This window comes from Phyllostomus discolor, chromosome 1, assembly GCF_004126475.2.
Source record: "Phyllostomus discolor isolate MPI-MPIP mPhyDis1 chromosome 1, mPhyDis1.pri.v3, whole genome shotgun sequence".
NCBI classification, from domain to species: Eukaryota; Metazoa; Chordata; class Mammalia; order Chiroptera; family Phyllostomidae; genus Phyllostomus; species Phyllostomus discolor.
This window is the reverse complement of record NC_040903.2, coordinates 207,243,076-207,266,512: the sequence shown is the minus strand read 5'-3', so window position 1 is coordinate 207,266,512 and position 23,437 is coordinate 207,243,076. Positions and strand designations below refer to the sequence as shown.

The 23,437-nt window shown below is 44.3% G+C and overlaps 2 protein-coding genes across 13 annotated transcripts in view; one reads left to right on the top strand and one right to left on the bottom strand.

The window, feature by feature from the left end:
* Positions 1-18,216, top strand: part of EML5 (EMAP like 5) — a 116,655-nt gene extending 98,439 nt beyond the window's left edge. Inside the window, 13 exon segments of the mRNA XM_028508137.2 lie at positions 708-728; positions 4,491-4,540; positions 4,542-4,665; positions 5,683-5,891; positions 7,989-8,146; positions 9,939-10,053; positions 11,502-11,690; positions 11,819-11,991; positions 13,915-14,077; positions 14,404-14,507; positions 15,240-15,393; positions 15,838-15,938; positions 16,193-18,216. Coding sequence (XP_028363938.1) covers positions 708-728; positions 4,491-4,540; positions 4,542-4,665; positions 5,683-5,891; positions 7,989-8,146; positions 9,939-10,053; positions 11,502-11,690; positions 11,819-11,991; positions 13,915-14,077; positions 14,404-14,507; positions 15,240-15,393; positions 15,838-15,938; positions 16,193-16,229 — 1,598 coding nt within the window. The 3' untranslated portion in view covers positions 16,230-18,216.
* A 667-nt stretch (positions 18,217-18,883) lies between these two features.
* Positions 18,884-23,437, bottom strand: part of ZC3H14 (zinc finger CCCH-type containing 14) — a 47,175-nt gene continuing 42,621 nt past the window's right edge. For 9 of the 12 annotated variants that reach the window (XM_028506453.2, XM_036012956.1, XM_036012981.1 and 6 more), the window contains 5 exons: positions 23,284-23,404; positions 22,008-22,144; positions 21,426-21,517; positions 20,483-20,589; positions 19,691-19,988 (listed from right to left, as the gene is read on the bottom strand). In XM_028506453.2, coding sequence (XP_028362254.1) covers positions 19,982-19,988; positions 20,483-20,589; positions 21,426-21,517; positions 22,008-22,144; positions 23,284-23,404 — 464 coding nt within the window. In that variant the 3' untranslated portion in view covers positions 19,691-19,981. Of the gene's footprint in view, positions 19,989-20,482; positions 20,590-21,425; positions 21,518-22,007; positions 22,145-23,283; positions 23,405-23,437 lie in introns of all 12 variants that reach the window. The other 3 variants (XM_036012963.1, XM_036012976.1, XM_028506456.2) reach the window with 2 other exon arrangements.

The window sequence follows — 23,437 nt, the reverse complement described above, 5'->3', positions numbered from 1 at the left end:
TAGTACCGGAAATACCTTGTATCTGTTCTTACATTTTTTAAGTATTGGTTACATAAAATTTCTTGTACCATAAGATGTTCAAAAATAAATGCTAAAATTCCTTTATAATGTGAAAAACCAAGTATCTCAATATAAATAAGTAAAAAATTGAATTAAAAAATTGAAAGTTTTTTTTCCTGAAAGTTTGGGTCAAAAACATGGGTGTGCATTATACACAGCAAAATATGGTAATTTATGGCCTGAATTAAGAACTGCTTCTTTCTTGAGTTACATAGTGACTTTTGCCATTATTTCTCTGGAGGTTTAGATGTCACTCTTCCCTTCAGGTAGAGATGCAATATAACCTGAAAGGGCCTATTAACAGTTCATCTGCAAACCAAAATGAGGACTGTATCCATTTAAATCATATCATTTTTATTATTTTGAAGTCATTAAAATTTTATGTAACTTATTGAATACAAAGAAAGGAAAGTATTGATGCAAGGTTTGAAAGGTTATATGTATAGAATGTTAATCTTCATAATGCATAGCTTAAATTTTTGGCTTCACTTACACTTTAATCAATTTCATATAAAATTAACTATATGATGCGTTGTTATTTATTTTAAAATGATCACTATTTTATGGTAACTGAGTTTTTACAGATTTTATTTTTAGTATTTATGTTACTCGTGGGTAATTGTTTTTCTTCTCCTTTTCCATTTTAGGCGATTCAGCGGACATGTCAGGTGAGGAGAGTTGATCGGTTTTTGCGTTTAGTTACATTGTTCGGTAACGATGCTCCGGGTTTTATAATGAGATACTTGCACCTATTTTGGATTTTCAAAAAAGGAAGAACACATCACCTTGATGTCATGATACCGAGCCCAGTCTCCGACAGTAGCGATATTTAGTGTGTGTGTGTGTGTGTGTGTGTGTGTATACATATTCCTGACCTCAGCGAGCCCGGCACTGTGGTCAGCACTGTGCACGTATCACGTGTCTGGTCGTCCCGAGAATTCTTCACGGTGGGCGTGAACTTGCCAGTGTCATAGAGCTGGTGAGAGTGGAGGCAGGTTAAAACTTAAATATTCCTCAATAAACTTTACTCCCTGAAAGCAGATTTTTAAAAATTTTATTTACTGTGCCAGTTTTGCCATATTAGGTCAACAGATCATTTAAAGATATAAGAACAACTTTTTATTAGTGATTTTGACCATGGCCTTGTGAATTTCAAAAGCTATTAGCTGAACGGTGTGTGTCCATTGTTTTCAGATACGTGATAAGTAGACTTTTCAGCTGAACTCTCACTTTACTAATACAGTAAGAAGTAGTGGTCTGATATGAAAACATTCCCCAGTAATTTGTTTCTCCGCCCTCTTCTCCTCCAGCAGAAAGCATGGTTTTGTGATTCAACTCTTCAGTTACAAATTCATTCAGCACAGCTGGCAAGGGCCTTGCTCTCCTGGTCACACACCAGAGCAGACACTGGTGGACTGCAGCCCAGACTTTCGATTACAGTTGGCCCTCGGTAGCCATGGGCTCCACCAATGGCAGATCGAAAATACCCAGAAAAAAGATCCCAGAAAAATCTCAAAAAGCAGAATTTGAATTTACCACACACTGAGCGGGATGCTGAATCCATGCAAATGAAACAGGGTATGCAGACACTGCTGTAGCCTATATGCAAATGTAGGTTGTATGCAAATACTGTGCCATTTGCATGAGGGACTAGAACGTCCAGGTTTGGATACCAATCCCCCAAGGGAAACCGAATGACAACTGTAAAGGAGGAAATTAAATGTACTTAATAAACTAACTTAATCCTCCTTTAGTGAGTTTAAGTTAGGCCTTGAACATTCCCAGTGATTGGCACCTTACCTGGTGCTGCATCGGTGAGTTTGGAGCCGTCTAACCGTGGAGCGGTCCCACACGTAGTCATGGTTACATGTTTCAGAGCGGGTTCCTGGTAGTAGTTTCTGACCATCTCACTTAATTCTTCGTAAGTGCTGGAAAGGCTCAGTAATTCAGCTTATCTGAGATTACTTGTGATTTAAATTTTAGATAACTAGAACTCTGTAATTTGTGACATAGTAAATTTGGAGATAAAAATAACTGTGTAATGTTCCTGGAAATTCCATTATCTGCTTCGTAACATTTAGACAAATAATAGCATATGAATTGCCCAGAGATGCTGTTTGTAAACTTATAAAAATGTTTTTATATTATAGAAGACCCATGTAATATTTATCACTAGCAAGATATTAGAGTGATCTGCCAGCAAATATTTACATTTTAAATTTGAACCATGTGCCCGGGCTGGTGTAGCTTAATGGATTGAGCTCAGGCCTGCAAGCCAAAGCGTCGCCGGTTTGATTCCCAGTCAGGGCACATGCCTGGGTTGCAGACCGTATCCCCAGTATGGGCTGTACTAGAGGCAACCACACATTGATGTTTCTCTCCTTCTCTTTCTCCTTCCCTTCCCCAACTCTCTAAAAAATAAATAAATAAAATCTTAAAAAAAAATTTGAACCGTGTAACACATTATTGGTATTAGTTTACAGTCCTCCTATCCTTTGACTGCTAATGAATGAGGAACACTCAAATTTTAGCTCCAGTACTTAAATTATCATCAATTGTTAACACCTAAGCAGCTTATTTTATAACATGGTAACCTTTTTTATGTCTATTTCCATGTGGTTTTGATTTTTTAAAGATTATTATTTTTATTTATTTCTTGAGAGAGGAGAAGGAGGGTGGAAAAGAGGGAGAGAAACATTGATGTGCAAGAGATACATCCATCATTTGCCTCTCGTGCATCCCCAACCATGGGACCTGGCCCACAGCCCAGGCGTGTGCCCAGACTGGGGATTGAACCAGCAACCCTTCAGTTCACAGGCCAGTGCTCAATCCACCAAGCCACACCAGCCAGGGCTAGTTTTGATTTTTTACATAAAGTTGTATAAATTTTATATCACCTGTCATTGAAAAAAAGTAAGAAAGAATAGCTTGAAAAGCTACCAATAGAGTTGTATAAATCTTTGAACAGTTTCTGCTTAATGATACTCAAAGTTAAATCCACAGTTTAATGTATTATAACTACTTTGAGGAACTATCAGATTTAATTTATCATTCTATAATGTAAATTGCAGATAGTATACAATATAGTCTAAATTTGTCAGAATATTTTCTTTAGAGACCAAAATTTCTTTCTGTACCAAATGGCTGGCGTAGCTCAGTGGATTGAGCGTGGGCTGGGAACCAAAGTGTCCCAGGTTCAATTCCCAGCCAGGGTACATTCCTGGGTTGCAGGCCATAACCCCCAGCAACCGCACATTGGTGTTTCTCCCTCTCCCTCTCTCTCTCTCTCTCTATCTCCCTCCCTTCCCTCTCTAAAAATAAATAAATAAAATATTTAAAAAAAAGAAAAAAAAAAAAAAAAAAAAAAAGATAACTTGTCTTACTTAATATTTCTCTATTTTTGTAATACATTATTTATAGTAGATTTACAATTTAAAGCAAATGTACATTAGTATTTTGGTTATTTTGTTACGAGTATTTACAATCTGAGACTGAATTAGCTGCTGAATTAACTTACCATTTCTTAAAGGTGTCATTCATAAAAAAGAGGACAATACAAGGCTATCACTTTTTTTAACTTAGAAAATACAGAGAACTGGGAAATTTTTTAAGCAGTAGAAACAGGCTATCACAAGATGAATAGCGACAAATGTAATTTTTAAAAAAGATTAGTTTTGTTTCTCCCATCAAATCCTGTTTTAAAAACACTGTCTGAGAAAGTGACGTGGACGCAGCGTTTACCAGCCGTCTGTGTGGTTACAGGTTTCTGCACAGATCCCTTCCGGGGGCTCCCTACCTGTTGCTTTTTGCAGTTTGTGTTTGCTTTTTATCTCTCCTTCAGATAGCCTGGGTACTGACTATACCCTGATACTTCATTGTGTAATATATATATATATATTTCTTCACTTAAGTATATAAAGATTTAACGTATCTAAAACATGCATTATTTTTGTGTTTAAAGTTGTGATTGCCTAATTTGCTTATCTAAATGCTTTTTTCTCTAAAGTACAATTTGGACTATAGACTGAAAAGTATTCTGCATTTTTTTCATTCCTCTTTTCTTTTTAAAGTATTTTTTAAAGATTTTATTTATTTATTTTTAGAGAGGGAAGGGAGGGAGAAAGAGAGAGAGAGAGAAACATCAATGTGCAGTTGCTGGGGGCCGTGACCTGCAGCCCAGGCATGTGCCCTGACTGGGAATCGAACCCGCGATGCTTTGGTTCACAGCCCGTGCTCAATCCACTGAGCTATGCCAGCCAGGGCTCCTTTTTTTCTTTTTAACTTAGTCATAGTTACACATTTTTAATCAAGCACACAGCCTCTCTTTGGTATGTGTTTTTCCATGTTTCAGAGATTAGCATGCCTCTGCTTTAGAAATGGAAACATTTATAAGAGGTGTATCACAACCGTCGGATTTTATCTTTATTCAGCTACAGCTCCTTCCATCCACATCTGGGATGCAGTCAACAAGCAGACCTTAGTCTATACTGAGATGCTACCATTCGAAGGGCGTGTGCTCAGTCAGCTTCAGCGCTACCGGCAAGCTCCTGCTGTCTGTGGGGCTAGACCCAGAACACACCGTTACCATCTGGAGATGGCAGGAAGGTGGGGTTCTTTCTGCTTGGTGATTTTAAAACACAAGGACACTGTGGTGATATGAGTTCTCTGTCTAGTATTTGCCTCGACTCGGTGAATGAAGTCATTATTCACACGGCCTCGCATGGTGCACGGCACACAGCTGGGGCTGCTGCAGGTGTGTCCCACTTGAAAACCCAGGGGCGTTCTAAGCTCACAAAGTGTGAATGAAAGTAATTAGCATTACAGGTGATTTGCTGCTCTTTTCTTTCAGCGAGAGTGTTGCTCGTGTTTGATTAGTTACAGGGGGTCTTAATCAAGAATGGGAACGGCCCTGGCCGGGTAGCTCAGTTGTGTTGACCCAGTAGGCCAAGGTTGTGGGTTCAGTCCCCGGTCAGGGCACACGCAAGAGCCAACCAGTGAGTGCATGAGTGAGCGAAACAACAAACTGATGTTTCTGTCTCTCTGTCCTCTCACCTTTCCTCTTCTCTCTGTCCAAAAATCACTGTGAAAAAATTTAAAAAGAAGGACAATGAAATATATTGTAAGTAACAGTGGAAGGTCAGTAGGGTCATACACACTTCAGAGAAAACTTTTCAGATACATAGCTACCAGAAAAAGTGAAATTCCTAGAGCTACGTAGAAGAAAAACAAGGTATGGTTTCTGAAGTCTCACGCTCCCCTTGAAGGGTGGCGGCAGTACGGCAGCCTGCCAGTTACAGGCGGCTGGACAGATGCTCGTGGGATGAAAGAACAAGCAGCTGTCCGTGTTAACACATCTTTATAAACCATAAACAAATAAAACGCCCCTTAAATGATAAGAAGCTCCCGCACGCAGCGCTTGCAAAACTATGTTCCAAGGACCCTCTACAGAAGGATGCAGTGGTGTACCATGTGGTTGCTAGGCAGCGGGGCAGCGGGCACACCCTCTTTTTTAAATAAGCGTTTGCTGTTTGAACTATGTATATTTTAAGTAACTGATCCTGTAAAAACTAGCTTAGTTCTCAGGTTAACCTTCGTGATTTTGTCGTACCTTTTTTCTGTCAGGTGCCAAAATCGCCAGCAAGGCCGGTCACAACCAGCGTATCTTTGTGGCCGAGTTCCGACCAGACTCAGATTCCCAGTTTGTCTCTGTGGGGGTGAAACACGTGAAGTTCTGGACGCTGGCCGGGAGGGCTCTGCTCAGCAAGAAGGGGCTCCTGAGCACCCTGGAAGACGCCCGGATGCAGACTATGCTCGCCGTCGCCTTCGGTGCAGTATGTCTCTCCGATGCGTGTGGTCGTGTGCTTTGAGTTAGACCTACATTGGCCTCCTTTGAGTTTTCGTGCCTTAGCTAAGTCACAGTAACGCCATTGATGCGGCACTGCAGTCCGCTGGTCACCACGTACGCCCTGGCCACACATGTGTTTCGTCTTCCCAAATCCGGTGCTCTCAGAAACCAGGGAGTGGGAGAGTCAGGGAGGGAGGCGGGTTACAGGGGAGCATTTGAGTCCCTGGCCCATTGCCACTCTGAGAAGTCTCCGTTAATTTTATCACAGGTCACCCTAAATCTTCTAGGGCCTAAAAAGGTTGTCAAAAGAGGTAGGTACAAGAAATGTAGCTTCCATGTGTTTAAACGGTAGTATGCGGATTTAGGGTTTCCTTTGCTTTCCGTCGTCTTAACTCACTGCGCATCACACAGTGGGAATCCTCTGGGCCAGTGTCTCCCATTCAGGGACAAGAGCACAGCTCCTGGTCTCAATAGAAAGTGTTGAAGAGCCACCTCCTCCCCGCTCCCCTGTTCCATCTGGGATTGTGTTTTACAGTCCACATGGCTTTGCTTTTATAGTCTGTGCTGGCTTTTTAAATCCTTTGGTTCATCGTAAACCTAAGTGGATTTCCTTACTGAAGTGTTTATGGGGTATGTAATACTTGAAGGGAGAAAATTATAATTTTAGAACCTTTAAGCACACTTCCAGTTTTGAGAGAAACGCTATTGAGCATGTTGACTGGGCCATGTGAAACTTAAGTTCGATCTTCTGGGGATTCCTAATGTAAGACTAGTAATTCCTTTCCAGAAGAAAGCCCACATTCAAATCCCTTTGGCATTTAATCTGCCCATCTAGATTAACTTTCTTCTTATATATAAAATTCCTTATGTAGTGAATTGCCCATTCCCAGTAGAAAATACACGTGAAGATTACAGTGTGACTCACACGTGACTTTATGTCGGCAGCAGGAGTGCATTCGGGGAGCAAGCATGTCGGCTGCATGGGCAGGTGGTTTTGCTCAGGCTGAGCCCCTGAGGCTGTATGCCAGGGGCCCAGGGGAGCAGCAGCAGGAGTGAAACAGTGGTGTTTCCACCAGGAGCCTCTGCATGCAGATTGCAGATACGGCGTGAACTAATGAGGCTCCTAGGTGACAAATGCAGTTGTTACTCAAACATGAGCTACAGCCAGTAAGTGTGAGTGCTGAGGAGTGCACAGTACCATTCAGTTGTAGGGAAATTAAACACACAAACCAGTATTCTCAGCAAGATTAAAGAAACCTCATTATCACTGAAAAAAGACAATCCTGTTGTTATCATTTAAAGTCTTATATTCCTATTGGTTCTTTCCATGTGTTTTGGGTGAAAGACCTTACATGGGTTGCTCTTAAAGTGAGGCTAAAATGGGATGGAAATAGCACAGGATTTAGGTACAGGCTTAGATTTCTCCAGTTTCCACAGAGGAACTGTATCAGGACTGCAGTTCTCAAAGGGACCTAAATAAGCTTTTGGTACCTTGCCACATTTACCTTACTTTGGATTGACTGCAGAAATCCATTAACTTTTGCTGTCTTGATTTTAAGAAATGGCAAGTGTTAATTTAACTTCATGAGTCAGTGAAATCTGAAAAAACTACAACTTTGCTATGTAGTTTTGCTTTCTATGACAAAATATCAAACCTAGTAAGTTATTTTCCCTTCCCATTTTTATTCTTTCTTAACTGTTACTATTGGCCTCTATTTCTTGGGTGGTCCTAAGGAAGCAATCCGAAAGGATGACGTGAACTAGAACTACAGGGTTTTATAATCGGAAGGCAGCTTAGAGACTGAATTCCCTCGTTTCCCGCGTGACAAGACCGATGCTCGCAGAGGGTAAAGGACTTGCCCACGGCTAGGCCAGCTGACAGGCAGCTGACAGGCAGCAGAGCTGGGAGGGGAGCCCCCACGGGGCCGAGCCTCAGGTCCCAGCCTCCCGCCTGCCGGCCGCTGCGTCCCCCGCGGCAGGCGCTCCGGGTCCGTGGTGAGCTGGGCGCACGCTCGCTTAGAGAATTGCGTGTTTGAACTCTGCCTGAACTGTTGATGAGTTTATCTTCCCCACTCCTTTTCAGAGTAACTTGACGTTTACAGGTACCATCAGCGGAGATGTGTGTGTGTGGAAAGAGCACGTGCTGTGTCGCGTCGTGGCCAGGGCGCACACCGGGCCTGTGTTCACCATGTACACCACCCTGCGAGACGGGCTCATCGTGACGGGGGGCAAGGAAAGGCCGTGAGTCCTCTTTCTTTTCATAGCTTCTCTGAGCACTTGCGCTTGTGATCTTCCTGGTTTGCGGTTAAGTTACTCTGGTTCTTCTAGGCCGTGTGGGCCAGTCTTCTCTGGCCTTGTCACATGCTTCTCCTTGTATTGCCTAGACCTGCTTCCTGTTGGTTCTTATTTCTGACTTGAAATGGCTTCCATTTTTCATTTTGCATTGTAGAGAAACTCCAACAGCTGGGTGATAATTTTTTGGAGGTATGGATAGGCAGTTACCCTGCAAGTTAAGAACTGATTTGCTTGACGTCTGTATGTGCTAACAGGTGACTCATGGGTGAATCTTTGCCCTTGAACCCGGGATCATCGTGGCTGCTTGCTTTTTGTTCAGCCTGGATACTGAGGGGTAACATGCACACTGATGCACTAGAAAAGGGGGGGTGGAGAATGCTAGAAGCAAACTCTGCCTTGTTTGTTTTGCTCAAGGCAAACTTGTTAGATAAAATTGTTTGATACCAGACCTCAACATTTAAGTCAAGGAGAGAGGCCTTGTTCTGAGTGATGTTCAAATCTTTCGGTGGAAACCAGATTGTCATTGATCTCCTACCAACATATTCACGTGCATGTGAAAAGGTAACAAACATATCAGGTGACCACGGAGGTAAGTACACTTGAGTACAGGGTTGCAAGAGCCCACATCCACCAGTTAAACACACACGCAGCAGCTCTCGCCGCTCTCAGGAAGGAAGGCTGTATTGCGATGCCGGAGAATGTTTTTTCCTGAAGACAAAGCAGTTCATCTAACAGGAAATCCAGCAGTACACTTCCAGGTTCTTCCAAGAGAAAAACCACAAATGGGCTATATTTTTTAAAGATTTTATTTATTTTTAAAGAGAGGGGAAGGGAGGGACAAAAGGAGAGAAACATCAATGTGTGGTTGCCTCTCGTGAGCCCCCTACTGGGGACTTGGCCTGCAACCCAGGCATGTGCCCTGTCTGGGAATTGAACCAGCAACCCTTTGGTTCGCAGGCCAGCACTCAATCCACTGAGCCACAGCAGCCAGGGCTGTATTTTGAAAATGTTACTCTGACATTTGTGTTTCCCACAGATCATCAAGTCTTGCACCCACTTCCCTACTCATTAGTAGTCTACAAACTTGTTTCAGTAGGATTTTTTAATGTGTTTTTTAAATCTTAAGAATAGTTTTATAACTAAGGTGATAGTATGAACTTATTCAAATGCCAAAACTAACATAGAACATTTCAGTGATGCCTCTAAATCAAATGAAAATGCAGTTGACTGAATATTTTTAAAATATGTGTGTAGGTAAGCTCATTAGATAAAAACTGTTATTTCTGGGGTTTGTTTTCCGTAGGATATTTGAAAAACAATGGCAGAGAAAAAAAGTGCTTCTCTTTTGTTCCTTAAAAAATACTCGATAGCATGACTACAATCCCTTTCTCTAGCCTTACATTCCCATCATCCTCTTCGCTTTAAAAACCATTTTATACACTTCCGTAAGCAAGAGGTGGTGATATGAAAGAACACATGTTTGGGGGTGGGGCCAAATAAAATTATGCCGTCAGAAAAATGAACCTTCATAAAATTAAATTTGCCTAAACTGAATGTTTGCCTGAGATCCAGTGTATCTTAAAATTGCCAGAAAAAAGTTTAGAATATATGAAGTAAATTCTAAACAATCAGGGCCATTTTTAGTATCCTTCTTATAACTTAGCATTTGTTTGTAATAAAAATTCTTTGTAATATTCTTTGAAAGAATAAATGCTTTCTTCTGGCTTGGGTTGTTCAGGTCTAAAGAAGGAGGAGCGGTGAAGCTGTGGGACCAGGAGCTGCGGCGATGCCGTGCCTTCCGGCTGGAGACGGGGCAGGTCACAGACTGCGTCCGTTCCGTGTGCAGAGGCAAAGTACGACACTCCGTGGGCCACTCCGTGGGCCACTCCGTGGGCCGTGGGGGGGCGGCAGCAGATAGGGAGCACTTCTGCCTGAGAGTCTCTCGCTCTTCACAAGGCAAAGAGTGCAACACTCAAAGCCGGCTTTGCTTGTTGGGGGGGGGGGCCCCCTGCTGCCCCTCCACACAGGCGCATCTTCGCGCCAGTGCTGTGAGTCGGGCAGGAAGCCCTCGGCCTTGGCCGTGTGGAAAACTCCCCGTTCCCCTGAGTCTGTTAATTCCACTTCTTAGACAGAGCTGACTTTCCTTTCCAGTTGACTTATTTTCTTAAAAACACATTTCTATAGAAATTTTCACCATGCATGCATGTACTTTGCAAGAAGTGTCTTTATAAATCATCTACATGTATTATATCTTGTCAGTCTGTATATTAAACACTAGTTAAGTTTATCTTTATTTATACTTATTAAAATCCAGTATTTTCTTACTGTAAGTGTATTTGCACCTGTTTGGGGTCTTTGGACTCAAGTATCCTGAGAGTCAAAGCCTGGTGACTAGAGAGGCCAGGTGTATTGTCTCGCAGATGTGCCTCTAGTCACAGGAAAGGGGACATACTAGATTAACTGAAAGAAAATTCTCTGCAAGGAGGTTATTCTGTTTCTGGAACTGATTCTAATGGGGGCGGGAGGGCGCCCACACAGCTCCAGGCAGTTCTGGGACGGCAGCAGAATGTCCAACGGCTCAGCCCCGACGCCGTGCACCCACAGTGAGCATCAGGGGTGAAGGGTTCGGTCCTGGGAGACCGCCCCCACCCCCATCAGACCCCAGTCTCAACGCCGGGCTGTTACCTGTAGGCCCTCCACACCCCGCCCCAGGTTTGGTTGTTGTGCTAGAGCAGTTCACAGGACTCAGAGAAACATTCTCCTTTGATCTCGGATCCCTATAAAAGGAGGTGACGCCTGGACAGCCGGATGCAGAACCACATGGGGCAAGGTGTGCGGGAACAGGCGTGCAGCTCGCAGGCCCTCCCTCCGCCAGCCTCCCCCATCTTGTGCTCACCGACTGGAAGCTCTCCAAACCCTGTCCTTGGAGTTTCTGTGGAGGACTTCATAGTCAGGACAGGTCACATCCTTAGCCATTGACAGCTGCGTGAACCTGCAGCCCCTCCACCCCTCTGGGGGTGGGCGATGAGGAACTCAAAGTTCCAACCCTCCCGTCACAAGGTTCGGTCTCCGAGCAACCAGCCCCATCCTTAGGTGCAGTCCAAGGGGCATCTCAACTAACATGACAAAGGACACCTTTGGGGCTCTCGTCACTTAGTGAATTCCAAGGGTTTTAGGCTCTTTGCGTCAGGTATATAGTTGCTGTAAATCACAGTCTCACGTATAGGTCAAGAAGGTCGTTCTTAACATTTTTAAGAGCAGCTGTAGTATTACATTAAACACACTGGTCCCACTGTTTCAGGGCAAGATACTAGTTGGGACCAAGAATGCTGAAATAATTGAAGTTGGAGAGAAAAACGCAGCGTGTAGCGTTCTAGTTCACGGTCACGTGGACGGACCCATATGGGGCCTGGCGACGCACCCTTCCAGGGACTTTTTCCTCTCCGCTGCCGAAGACGGGACGGTGATACTCTGGGATATTGCCGACAAAGTAAGGACAGTGTTTTAGAAGATGCTGTGATTTCTCAGACTTTCGTTGAGAGTTTCGAGAAGAAATTGGTTTCCTTTGTCAGTTCCCTCCTTCATGTAGTTCTCTCGACTCTTTTGGTTCTTTCGCAGAAGATGCTGAACAAAGTGACTCTGGGGCTAGCTGCTCGCACTGTGTGCTACAGCCCTGAAGGGGACATGGTGGCCATCGGAATGAAGAACGGGGAATTCATCGTTCTGCTGGTGAGCTCGCTGAAAATATGGGGGAAGAAGAGAGACAGGCGATGTCCCATTCATGACATCAGGTTAGTCAGCGAACGGGGTAATCTCTCTGGTCTTTAAGTCCATGTTTCTCTTTTAAGTTGAATGTTGTTGTGGGTCACGTTGGTTTGCAGAACCGTGCAGGTGTCAAGTGTACAGCCCAGTAAAACATCGTCTGCCCACTGCGTCGTGCGCCCATCTTCCCGAAGCCTCTCTCTGTCCCCATCCCCCCTTTTACCCACTGTCGCCCCTTTTCCTCTGGGCTGCCGCTACACTGGTGTCTGTTATCATTTTGGGGGGGGGGTAATCTCTTTAATACTCTTAAATGACCCAGTTTGGATTTGAGAAAATGTCCTTAATTCAAGTAAGTTGTATGCTGAAATACGGCTGTCTGCATACTTCTTGTTGCTGAATGATGAACCCCCCCGGCACCAGCCCCAGTGCCTTGTGAGAGCGAGTGCTCAGGGGTGTTTGCCGAGTGTCACACTGGACAAGTCAGGGACTCCTCCTGCCAGGAACTACCTGTCGGCCAGGAGAGCTACAGCCACAACCCCAAACACCTCCTCCTCCACTGGGATGTATAGTTCTTTCAGTACTCACTGAGCATCTGCCATGATGCAGAATCAGAATTTCAACTTCTCTTGAACCTTTTTCAGTGCTTAAGCTTGTTTCAGCAGTGGCTGCCACTTACTGAGCGCGTGTGTGAGATCAAGGTAGATCAGTGAATCCCGGTCTGTCACAACCCTTTGACAGACCACCCTCCCACGGGACTTCAGTGCACGCACGGCAGTGGTGGCGGCCGTCCTGAGCTCCCCCAGGTTCTCCGGGCGCCCACCTCAGCACTCACGGGTGTTCTCTGGTTGGATCGCCGCTCCCATGGTCGCTGGGCAACAGTGCCCTGTCTTTCAAAGTCCTCCAGCCCCCAGTCACCCGCCCAGGTTAGGCTGGTCTGTGTTTTTGCTGTGAAGACATGATCTTTCCAGATGAGAGCATCTTATCTCAGGGAGTTATTGAACTTAAAACTTAGGTGATTGTTAGTGGTTTAAAATTTTTTTTTTAAATTAGGAAAGTTCAGAAACAAGTTTTTTGTTTCATGTAGCGTATCTCAGTATACACGATCAGTTCCATTAGATAATCGCTTGAGGCCGTTTTTCCAGTTCGAATTATTTTATATTTAAGCACTGATGTATCATCTTGTTCTCTTTCCATTACCACGCACCCCCCCCATGCCCACTTCCACCTGCACCCACCCCTCCCCCGCAGTCCCCACTGCTGTCCGTGTCCCTGAGTATTCGTGCTCACCCTCCACGCCCGAACCACCCAGACCCGGGAGCCTGCTCTGCACCTGTCTGGTTCGTTAGTTCAGTGTGTGCTCGTTAGATCCCATGTATCGGTGAAATCCTACGGCGATCCCAACTTACAACTTAATGTGTTCATGTAAATCACCTTCAAGATGTATTACACATGAGACGTATGTAAGATTTGGCATGTATTTTGACGTCAGTCTCATAGAAGCCGCTACTTTTTTGATAAAGTCGGCCGGCTGACTGCAGTCACATGAGGTGAAGGTTACCCGGACCTTGCCGCACACATTACACCGCTCCAGGTGGTGGTGCGTGCTCTCTGCTTTTAGAGCAACGTGGGACGTACAGCCAAATGCCTGATGAAAATTTTTGAAGAACTCTTTGTAGATGGCGCCTCTCTTAATCTCGACCATCCTGTTCTCTGAGGTCCAGCATCCCTGAGTCCCCCTCCTCTGCTGGCACCAATGAGCATCTGTGGCGTGGCCGCAGGGCCCAGCGCTGACCCTGCAGCGGAGCCCACAAGCTCCCGTCAGGCCCTGCACCCCCAGGACCACCCACCACACGCTCAAGCGCTAGAAAGTTACAGGTCTTCGGGTGGTTGTTTGTACTGTTTCGTGTCACCTAATTCACCTTTTACGTGTTTTTTTTTTCTTTAATACTCAGGTTTAGTCCAGATTCCCGGTTTCTGGCAGTGGGTTCTAGTGAGAACTCGGTGGATTTTTATGACCTGTCATTGGGCCCCACCCTTAACCGAGTCAGCTGCTGCAGGGACATTCCGAGCTTCGTCATCCAAATGGACTTCTCTGCAGACAGTAGGTACCTGCAGGTACAGTACCAGCGCTGCGTTCAGTCCCAGGCCTCACACCCCGCTAGTGTGTGTGTGTGTGCGTGTGTGTGTGTGCACGTGTGTGAGAGACACTCGCGTTCCAGCGCTTCCAGACTCTTGCCGTTTGTCATGCACGGTCTCCCATTCTTTAGCATCCCCTTCTTCAGGCCTTCTCTCCCCTCTTTTGCACAAGTCCAGTCCTCTTTTACATTCTCAGTAGCTAGAAATGTAAACCATGTAGCCCTTTGCTAGTCGTACACCGTGAACTTCTGGATTTTGCCTCTCACGTAACGGAGCTCTTGTCCCACTTTAACCTGCGACGGAAGGTCTCCACTGGCTGCTATAAACGGCATGTCTACGAAGTGCCTTCGGGAAGACATCTGCTGGACCCGGCTGCCATCGACAGAATCACCTGGGCCACGTGGACCAGGTGAGCACTCCCTGCGTCCAGAGGGAGGAGGCGCCTGACGGGCAGCCAGGAAAGCCCTGTTTCCGAACAGGTGGTCATTCCCACGAGGGAACGGTAATTGAGCTTTACATTTTTGTTGCCGAATCTTGAATTCTCCCCTTAAGCTCACCCCGGGGCCACACTAGCTGCCTGTAGTTCCAGGCTCTGTCAGTTCTTTTAAAGAAAGGAGGTCCAAGTTATGACTGAAGATGCCCCGACACACTTCCTTTGACTTGGTGGGTTTAGTAAGAGGCAATAAAAACACACATTGGGTGTGGTTAGGCAGCTGCATTATTTCTGTATCTTAAATGAATGCTATCTTGTAGCCACTACAAACAAAATCTTACAAAATCTGTTCAAATTTGCTAGCTGTCAGGTAACCATAACAGGTGACCATGCATATCCATGTTTTTAGTCAATGTAAATGAAAACTGCCAGGAAATTCCTACAGGACAAGCATCTGTTTTATAAACAGCTCTCATACAGTATTAATTATTGAAGTGATATTTTGTGTATATACCCTTAAAATTATAGTTTCCTTGAGGGGTCAGGGTCACCGTCCCAGGTGAAACTCAGGACTCCAGATAATTGACCTTACAATTCACTCCCTGTATTTTTAGAGTTAGCCGCTGAGAGGCTAATGACCCAGAAGCCCTTGCAGCGTGGCACACCTGTGGGTGTTTGCCACGGGGGCTCTCTCGTTCCCTCCCTCAGCATTCTGGGGAACGAAGTCCTGGGGATCTGGTCAAGGCACGCCGAGAAAGCTGACGTCAACTGCGCCTGCGTGTCTCACTCAGGAATCAGCCTCGTGACGGGAGACGACTTTGGCATGGTTAAGTTATTTGACTTCCCGTGTCCTGAAAAATTCGTAAGTGGTTGGTTTGGTACTTTATGTAATTGTACTCCCAATTTAGATGTCTGATCATTAGTACTTCCCCCCACATATTAGCTAAAATGTTATTGTCTCCTGCTTTAGAAGTACTTTGTGTCCCTAAAATTTTTTCCAAACGTCCTATTTACTCTGAAAGAACAGCTATTAGAAATTATATCCCCTGAAGTAACCCCATGTTTGCAAACTGTTCTAATAAAGCTATCAGTCTGTTATTACCAAGTTTCAAATGCTTTTCCTGAGGAAAACCCCTGGTCTGTGTGCAGCGCAGACCCATTCCTCACTCTGAAAAAGCACTGCACCCCTGGCCTGCCCCTCACTGCTCCCTCCCCACACCCCTGGGGACGGGAGTCACGGTTCCTCACAGCAGCCTTCGAATTCTGTGCGCGTCACATGCCTTGTGTTGTTTTTGTTTTTTTGAAGGCAAAGCACAAAAGGTTCTTGGGTCACTCACCCCATGTGACAAATATTCGATTTACCAGTGGTGACCGACACGTTGTCAGTGCTGGAGGTGATGACTGCAGGTGAGTAGCTTTCTGAGCCCAAGAAGAGCCAACTGCCTTCACTATTCAGAGATTTCATTGTGCTTCTACAGCTTCAGCTTCTGGACCCAGCCAATACTGTAAGGTGGCTCCTTGGAGTCACGTACTACTTAAATGCAGGCTAAGGAGTTAGCAAGAAAAAATTTTACATGTGTATGACTTGAAAGCTCAATTGAAAACTGTTTTGAAAACCCAGAACTGTAATGAACTCACTGCAGCTTCCCCTCTGGTTGCAGTTTATTTGTCTGGAGATGTGTGCACGCGCCTCACTGAAGGGCGCGGGTGCTGAGAAGAGGATGGACTGACAGCCTCGGGAAACCAGGAGGGCAGACGAGGGAAGAGCCAAGTGGTGCTAATTAAAGATGGTAACAGGGATACACGCCAGAATCATCTAAATAGAAGACTCGTGCATTCGGGATATTTATCATATGCACTGGCTGACTGTTATCCATACACTGCGAGAGGATTGCATTTCAAGGAATGACTGAATGAATCCTCAATAGTGAGAGCCAACCCCCATTTGCAAAGAGAGTGCAAATTTGGCAGGCCTGCTAGGGAGGGTCAGAGTATAGCATTCCTAAAAAACACACACACACACAAAACCAAAACCTTAAAACCCAACTTGGATAATTTTCATCATCCTTTTAGCAAAAGTTTTAAAATTTATATTTTATTTTCAAGTGTCACGGTTTAACGGAGTATCCATCACCCTAAAGAACGTAGTGAACAGGTGTCTCCCTGCAGAAGCACACACGCTCCACGGGAGGGCACGCTGCACCCCAGGCGTGAGCGCGAGCCCTTGGAGAAGGGGCAGTGTTCTCCTGGCACTGATAACACGGCGTGTGATCGCTGCTTTTCCTTTCTGAGCGGTCAGACCTTATGTTCCGAAGTCATGTGTGTATTTGAAAAGGTAAAATGATTATAGCCTCATTAATGAAAAAGTAGTAAGATGAACAATCATTCCCATTGTGTACAGTTTTTTAAGGTTTTAGATAGCAATAGTATTTAACTGGGAGAGAATACTGAGTATTTAAAGATGAAGTCTCATAGAAATATTTGTTTAACATGTAAACTAAAGAGTTAAATCCACAATCTGGTTAGCTCCTGAAATACAATTTTGTAGTTTGTTAGAAGTGTGCCCGCCCCGCAGGCCAACTTCCGCAAGGAACAAAGACAAGTTCACTGGGAACCAGTCTGGTTCCTTTCTGGTAGACGGAGGCCGAGCTCTTAGACCTTTACCCCTACTCACTCCAAGTGCTGCCAAAGACCAGTGTTTGCCATTCAGGAGTCTGCTGTTGAGGCTGTCTGTAGTTTCCTGAAGACTGGAAATTATGTAGACTGACATTTAAAAATATATTTTTCTAAGTGTGAAGAAGTTTAAGATGGTCTATTGGTCCTATGAATATTTATTTTAATGTGTTTGTAGCATAATGGACCCCTTCAGGCTTCTGGAAATCTCCGTTTTCTACATCTAACACCTTGTAAATACTAAAACAAATGGCTAAATTATGTTGCAGGGAGCCTGACCAGTGATTGAACCTGGCCAGCTGTGTCCGAAGGACTGACTAAATGTGTTTAAGAAGCTTGAAACATAAGATCATATTCTTTCATTATTCACATCACTATATTCTCCTAAATAAAGCCAAATTTTAGAATACACTAATATCACATTTCTTTTCATGTGTGTTCTAAAGGGGTAGTCAATAAATTAAAGGGAAAAATTCCCCTGAAATACCCTCCCCCTCCATTTTTGAGACTGCTGGCAGTCAACTCTGTTAGCTTTTGGGAAGAGAACAGCTAGCTCCGTTAGCTGAAGAGAAATGCCATTCCCATTAGTGTGGGCAGAATCTCCCCTAACATTAAGCAAGTAAACGACATGGGATAAAATTGTTTCCATTGCTCTTGCTCCTGCAAGTAGCCAACTTCATAAACTAGCCTTAATCACTGTTGTCGGTTTCACGAGTAAAGGTCACCTTGAACTTAAGGAGTCATCCCACCACCACCTTGCTTTTTTGTCGTCAAACTAAGGGAAAGTGAGTAACACGCTGCTCTTTTTTCACCCGGAAGTCTGCGTGCAGCGTCTGACTAAGGCTGCGGACTTCGCAGCCGGACCCGGCAGCCCCGCCCGTCCCGCGGCTGTGGGAGCCTGAGCCCCAGCGCCCTCCGCTCCGATGCCCTGGCTTTTCTGTGACTCCTGATGGTGGTGGTTCATGTTAGACCAAGTTCCCCAACAGATGTTTTAGAGTCAACTTTAGCAACTAAAAAAAAAAAAAGATTAAACTCTCAAACATGTTTCCAGCCAATGTCTATTAGATAGCAAGAAACAATTTTAGCAGGTTATCCCTTGTAAAACAGCTGAACCCTTATTTCCCTATTTATGTTCTTTACAGTGTAATTATGACAATGCAACTATACACCATGTACGAATGATATTAAAAGTCTTTAAATTTCTGGAAATAATTTTAAAATGAGTTTCTTACACAGAAATGTAAAGCATCTCTAGTAACTAACGCTGCAACGAACAAATGCCTTACGTTCGACGGAGCAGGTCTTAGGACGCAGCGGGACAGGCATCCCACCCGAGCCTCGCCCCACGGCAGCCCTCCGTGCTCTGTCCTTCCTCTGAGGGCACAGCCAAGCGCACGTTCACAGCACCGTGTACTGGCTGGTGGGACCTCCTCCCACAGGAAGAGCAACGCCACAGAACACCAGACTGCTGCTTGTAGGCCTTCAGACGTGGACGCGAAGACACGTGGTTTTATTATCTCTGGTTATGTGTGTGACTGCAGGAGTCACTGAAGTTTTTTTTAGTTTAATTTGATCCTCCGAATGCTTGAGTCTTTATTATCCCTTTTGCATTCATCTTTTTTCTAAATGACTTTTAGCGTTACTTTTTAAAAAACTATACATCAAGTCTTTAAAATCAGTGATCCGTTTAATTCTGAAGTATCTGATACTTCTTGCCTTAAAAAATGTAAAAACCACCACACACAGAACTCTATTTTAATTCAATAGTCCAGAAGTTTAGTCCTATTTTGCAATTTATCCATCTGATCTCTGTAATTACAGTCTGTCATTTAAAATACACTATTGGAATCTAATTTCTACATTTAAAAATTATCTTCAGTAACCGTATTCTTCTGTGGAGTTATTTCTGGGAATGTCGTTTTTCAGAATGGGAGAATATACGTTTCTCTAATTTTGTGAGTTGAAAGGCTGTTCTCAGATACCTATGTATATATACTTGTAAAAAAATTTGTATAATTTTGTGATAATGTAGTTCCCCAAAATACTTATTTTAAAAGCATATGTTAACAGTAAATGAAAACATTTTAAGGAATTGTCTGTCTGTCCTTTGCCGTTCCCGCTCCGCTCACCCTCCCCACCCCCCCTCACCCAGGGGCGAAGGAAGCTGTTCGGGAACCACTGACCAAAGCCACGTGCAACCTCAGGAGCCTGTATTATCATGCTTTTTAAACTTAAATCACTTAAAATTAAAAAGCTGGATGGACTCTCTGCCACCTCAGCACTCCTGGCCACTCCTGTTTTTAGCGGATTATGAACCTTCTGTAATCCCTGGAAAAGGTGAAAGCAGCAATCCAATTTTTGGAGTAAGGATGCTCCCTTCTCTCTCCACACACACACCCACGTGACTCTCTCTCAGGCACACACAGCGATGTACAGCCCCAACTGGATTCTCAGTACTGACAGCATCACCACATTGTACATGCTGATACTTGAAACAGCAGTGTACAAACACGCCATGTATTTTAATAGAATTTAGTTTTTCCTTAAACTGTCTTTCCATAGTCAAAACAAGGCACACAACAACAAAACACCCAATGTTAAAACCACTTAATAAACTTACAAACTTGAAAAATTAGATACTTCAGAGAGGCAATAAACTTCATATTGTGAAAGCAATATATTCCAAGTTTCAAAGATTTGACAAGTTCTATAGAATCTCTTTCATCAGTAGATGGAAACTTTCAACTTCATAATCTTCTGCCAGGTAGGACTGGGTGTTATTCACTGAATAAACAAAACCAACAATTTTGATTAATTGCTTTACATCCCTATATACCACATACCTTAACTAAGTATTTTCAGACAATGAATACCTGTTATACAGATTATTATATAAATATCAGATTTTAAGAGAAAAATTATGTAAGGTACATGAGAGGTACCATGTATCTAAACTCAAGGCCACATTACAATGCTCTGAAACTTCCTTTTCAATGTTTTACAGTTACTAATGTGCGCGAAAACAGACGTGAGATTTGTCTGACTCCTGAAGGCCTTACTGTATGTTCAGAATTTATAATGGAAATCAGATCCGGAGATGATCTAGGTAAACGGCAACTGCCAGATAAAACAAAAAGGGTCCTTTGGACCCTCTGAAAATTAAACAAGTGAAAAATCAAAGTGACAGTTTACTCTAAATTTGTATGCTTATAAATTTAAGAAGCGACACATTAGAATAGTACCTGAGATGACACTAGGAAAACTAATTTTAACTTTACCTGGTTTGGGGCCGAATCCATTTCAAGGCATGTCGTGGCGGCACAGTAATGGTGGGGTGATAAAACGTACAGTCAGGCCTTGTGCACTGAGTGTTAAATCTACAGTGCTAAGAAGAGAGAACAGAGTTTTAATATGTGCAAAGCTAATGACGATAAAAACAGCAATCTGAGATGACAATGACCAGCCCACCCTGACATTAATGGGGCAAGAGACAGGGTATGTAACATTCATTTTACTACTGCTGAAACCTGGAAAAATGAACCTCTAACACAATCCTAGTCAAAGGATAATCTCAAGCCAAACTCCAAGAACATCAGCATGTAATAAACTTCCAATCCGTGTAATAGTCACCCTGCACGTCCTGCCTGACATTCTCTTATGAGGATGGTGTTCCCTTCCACTCCCCACTGAGTACCCTCACACACGCCCAGCTGCAGCTGGGGAAGTGAAGGCCTCTGCGTGGCCTGCAGGCTGCTATTTCAGAAGATGATTCACTCCGAGCAACTGAACAGCTGGAGACACATCAACCAGCCTTCAGTAGAGACAGTTCAAGTCCGCAGCGTAAGTCCGGGTGCTAGTAAGCGGCACACAGAACCACTGGACTTCATCATCTCAGTTCCGGAACTGGGGTTATGGGGAAAAAACAAACCCGCCCACATGCTTAGGGGTCAGAGAACAGTGGAAACCAACTAGCAAAAGTGAGCTTGACCCTCCCGAGAGCTCAGGACACTAACATGCAAGAGTTTCACGCCGCCTGGCCCCAGGAGACCTGGGCTGAGTGCCCCCAGGACTAGTGTGGAGATCCCCGACACCGTCAGGTCAACTCTGGCAAACAGGAAGCCGAGAGGGGGGTGGGGGGACATGCAACTTGCTTATGACCGTCCAGGTCTCACACTGAGGAGTTACCACTAAATTCATTCTGGGGAAAATCAAAGCTCTTACTTTTGGATGATAGAAGGGACATTCCATTTTCTTACAAGCAGGGAAGTAACGGCAGAGCTGACTATTAGAAGATGGCGATGGTGTCAGAACCGCTGACGAAAAGAAGGTCAAACATTGATCAAACTTACTTGGCACAATGACTTTTAATAAATTCTGATGTTTTTATGGGGACTTTATTTTTTTTTTAAGATTTATTTATTTTTTAGAGAGGAAAGGGAGGGAGAAAGAGAGAGAAACATCAATGTGTGGTTGCTGGGGGCCGTGGCCTGCAACCCAGGCATGTGCCCTGACTGGGAATCGAACTTGCGACACTTGGGTTCGCAGCCCGCGCTCAATCCACTGAGCTATGCCAGCCAGGGCTTATGGGGACTTTATAAAATGCAACGAGGAGGCATATATCCACTGAGTCAAGGTAAATACTTAAGAACGCTCTAGTATGTGTATACTTCCTCTCCGGAGACTGGTTACGTTAATTACTACAGTTTTGAAACTATTCCTTTATCTTTTTAATTCAGTTTATACTCACAAAAGGTCATATTTAATCTTTTCTACCCAAATGTTGTAGTGCACAAAGTCACTAACCTGGTTTTGGAGGCAGTATTGGAATTCTTCTGTTCACATGAGTGAAGGGACAATCTGGCTTAGTACATTTTGCATCGTATTTACAATTTGGATGGACAAACAAACATTTTTCAGCAAATTTACAATTGGGGAAAGCTCTAAAAAAAAGCATAGTAGCATTTAATATTCTCAGTGAATTATTTTAAAAAACATTAAAAAAAAATCCTTACCTATCAGGAACAACTATAAAGGACACATGGACAAAACCAAGGGGGCGGTGGAAGCAGGGCAGGGAGGGGGGATGGCGGGGGCGGGGGGGGGGTAAATGCAGACAACTGTAATTGAACAATAAAATAGTTTTTTACAAAATCCTCACCCAAGGATGTGTTTTTATTGATTAGGGGGTGAGGGGGTGCAGAAAGACTGATGTGAGAGAGAGAAACACAGACTGGTTGCCTCCCACACACACCCTGGCTGGGGACCGAACCCGCAACCTTCTTGTACAGCAACAGTGCTCCAACCCACCTGGGCAACCTGGCCAGGGCTGCGTTTGTTTTTTGAAGAGGGATCCTTATACTCACTTTCTATCACTACTAGTTCTGAGACAAAGAAGTAACAAAAGAAACCCCAGTTTTAAATGAGGCCATATAACAAAACTGGACACAATGGTCTATTCCAGCACCTAGGGCTGGTAACAGCTTCTCAACTCAAACTTGATGCGAATCACACCACTTAAGGTGTGTGTTTGTAATCTTCATGAAGTAAACTCCATGGTGACCACAATGTGCGTGCAAGGCACTGCTACAAAAAAAAGACCCACCTCATGACCTCCCTATATACATCCATGTGACTGTCACATCAAAATTTCTTAAAGCATGGAGAGATGCCACCAACAGGACAAAAGAAATCTAAAATCCACTTCTCAAAGCTCATTCAACTGATCAGCCAGCTGGTGAGGAAAAACTATGCCCAAGTCCAAACTGTGTGCTCACTTCCTCTCACGCACCCCACCCCCCGCCGCTTTAGATGTGTGTGCGTGAACACCACACGCTCATCCCCTTCATGTACAGAATCCCGAGAAAGCCCCGAGTTTCCGCACATCCTGAGCCTGAAGCACGGAGACCCCAGCTCCGTGCCTCCGAGTCCCCACTCTCCACAACACACACTGGCACGCTGGCTGAGGGCAGGCCTCGGCCAGGGCCACTGCATTCGAGAGAGGACTGTAAAAAGCAAACAAAACAAGCTACCAGGCAATAGGAATTGGGCTGTGAAGCAGAATCTGTTTGCTGCTACTCACTTGCAAGGTGACACAGGGTGATGGTACGCACACTCGTCCCCATTCTTACAGGCAGGCCAGTACTTGCAGCGCTCCAGAAGTTTCTCTGGTTTCTGTGCCACACTCAGCTCACTCATCTCAGCTACCAAGGGAGAGAAATGGGAAGTATCTCATT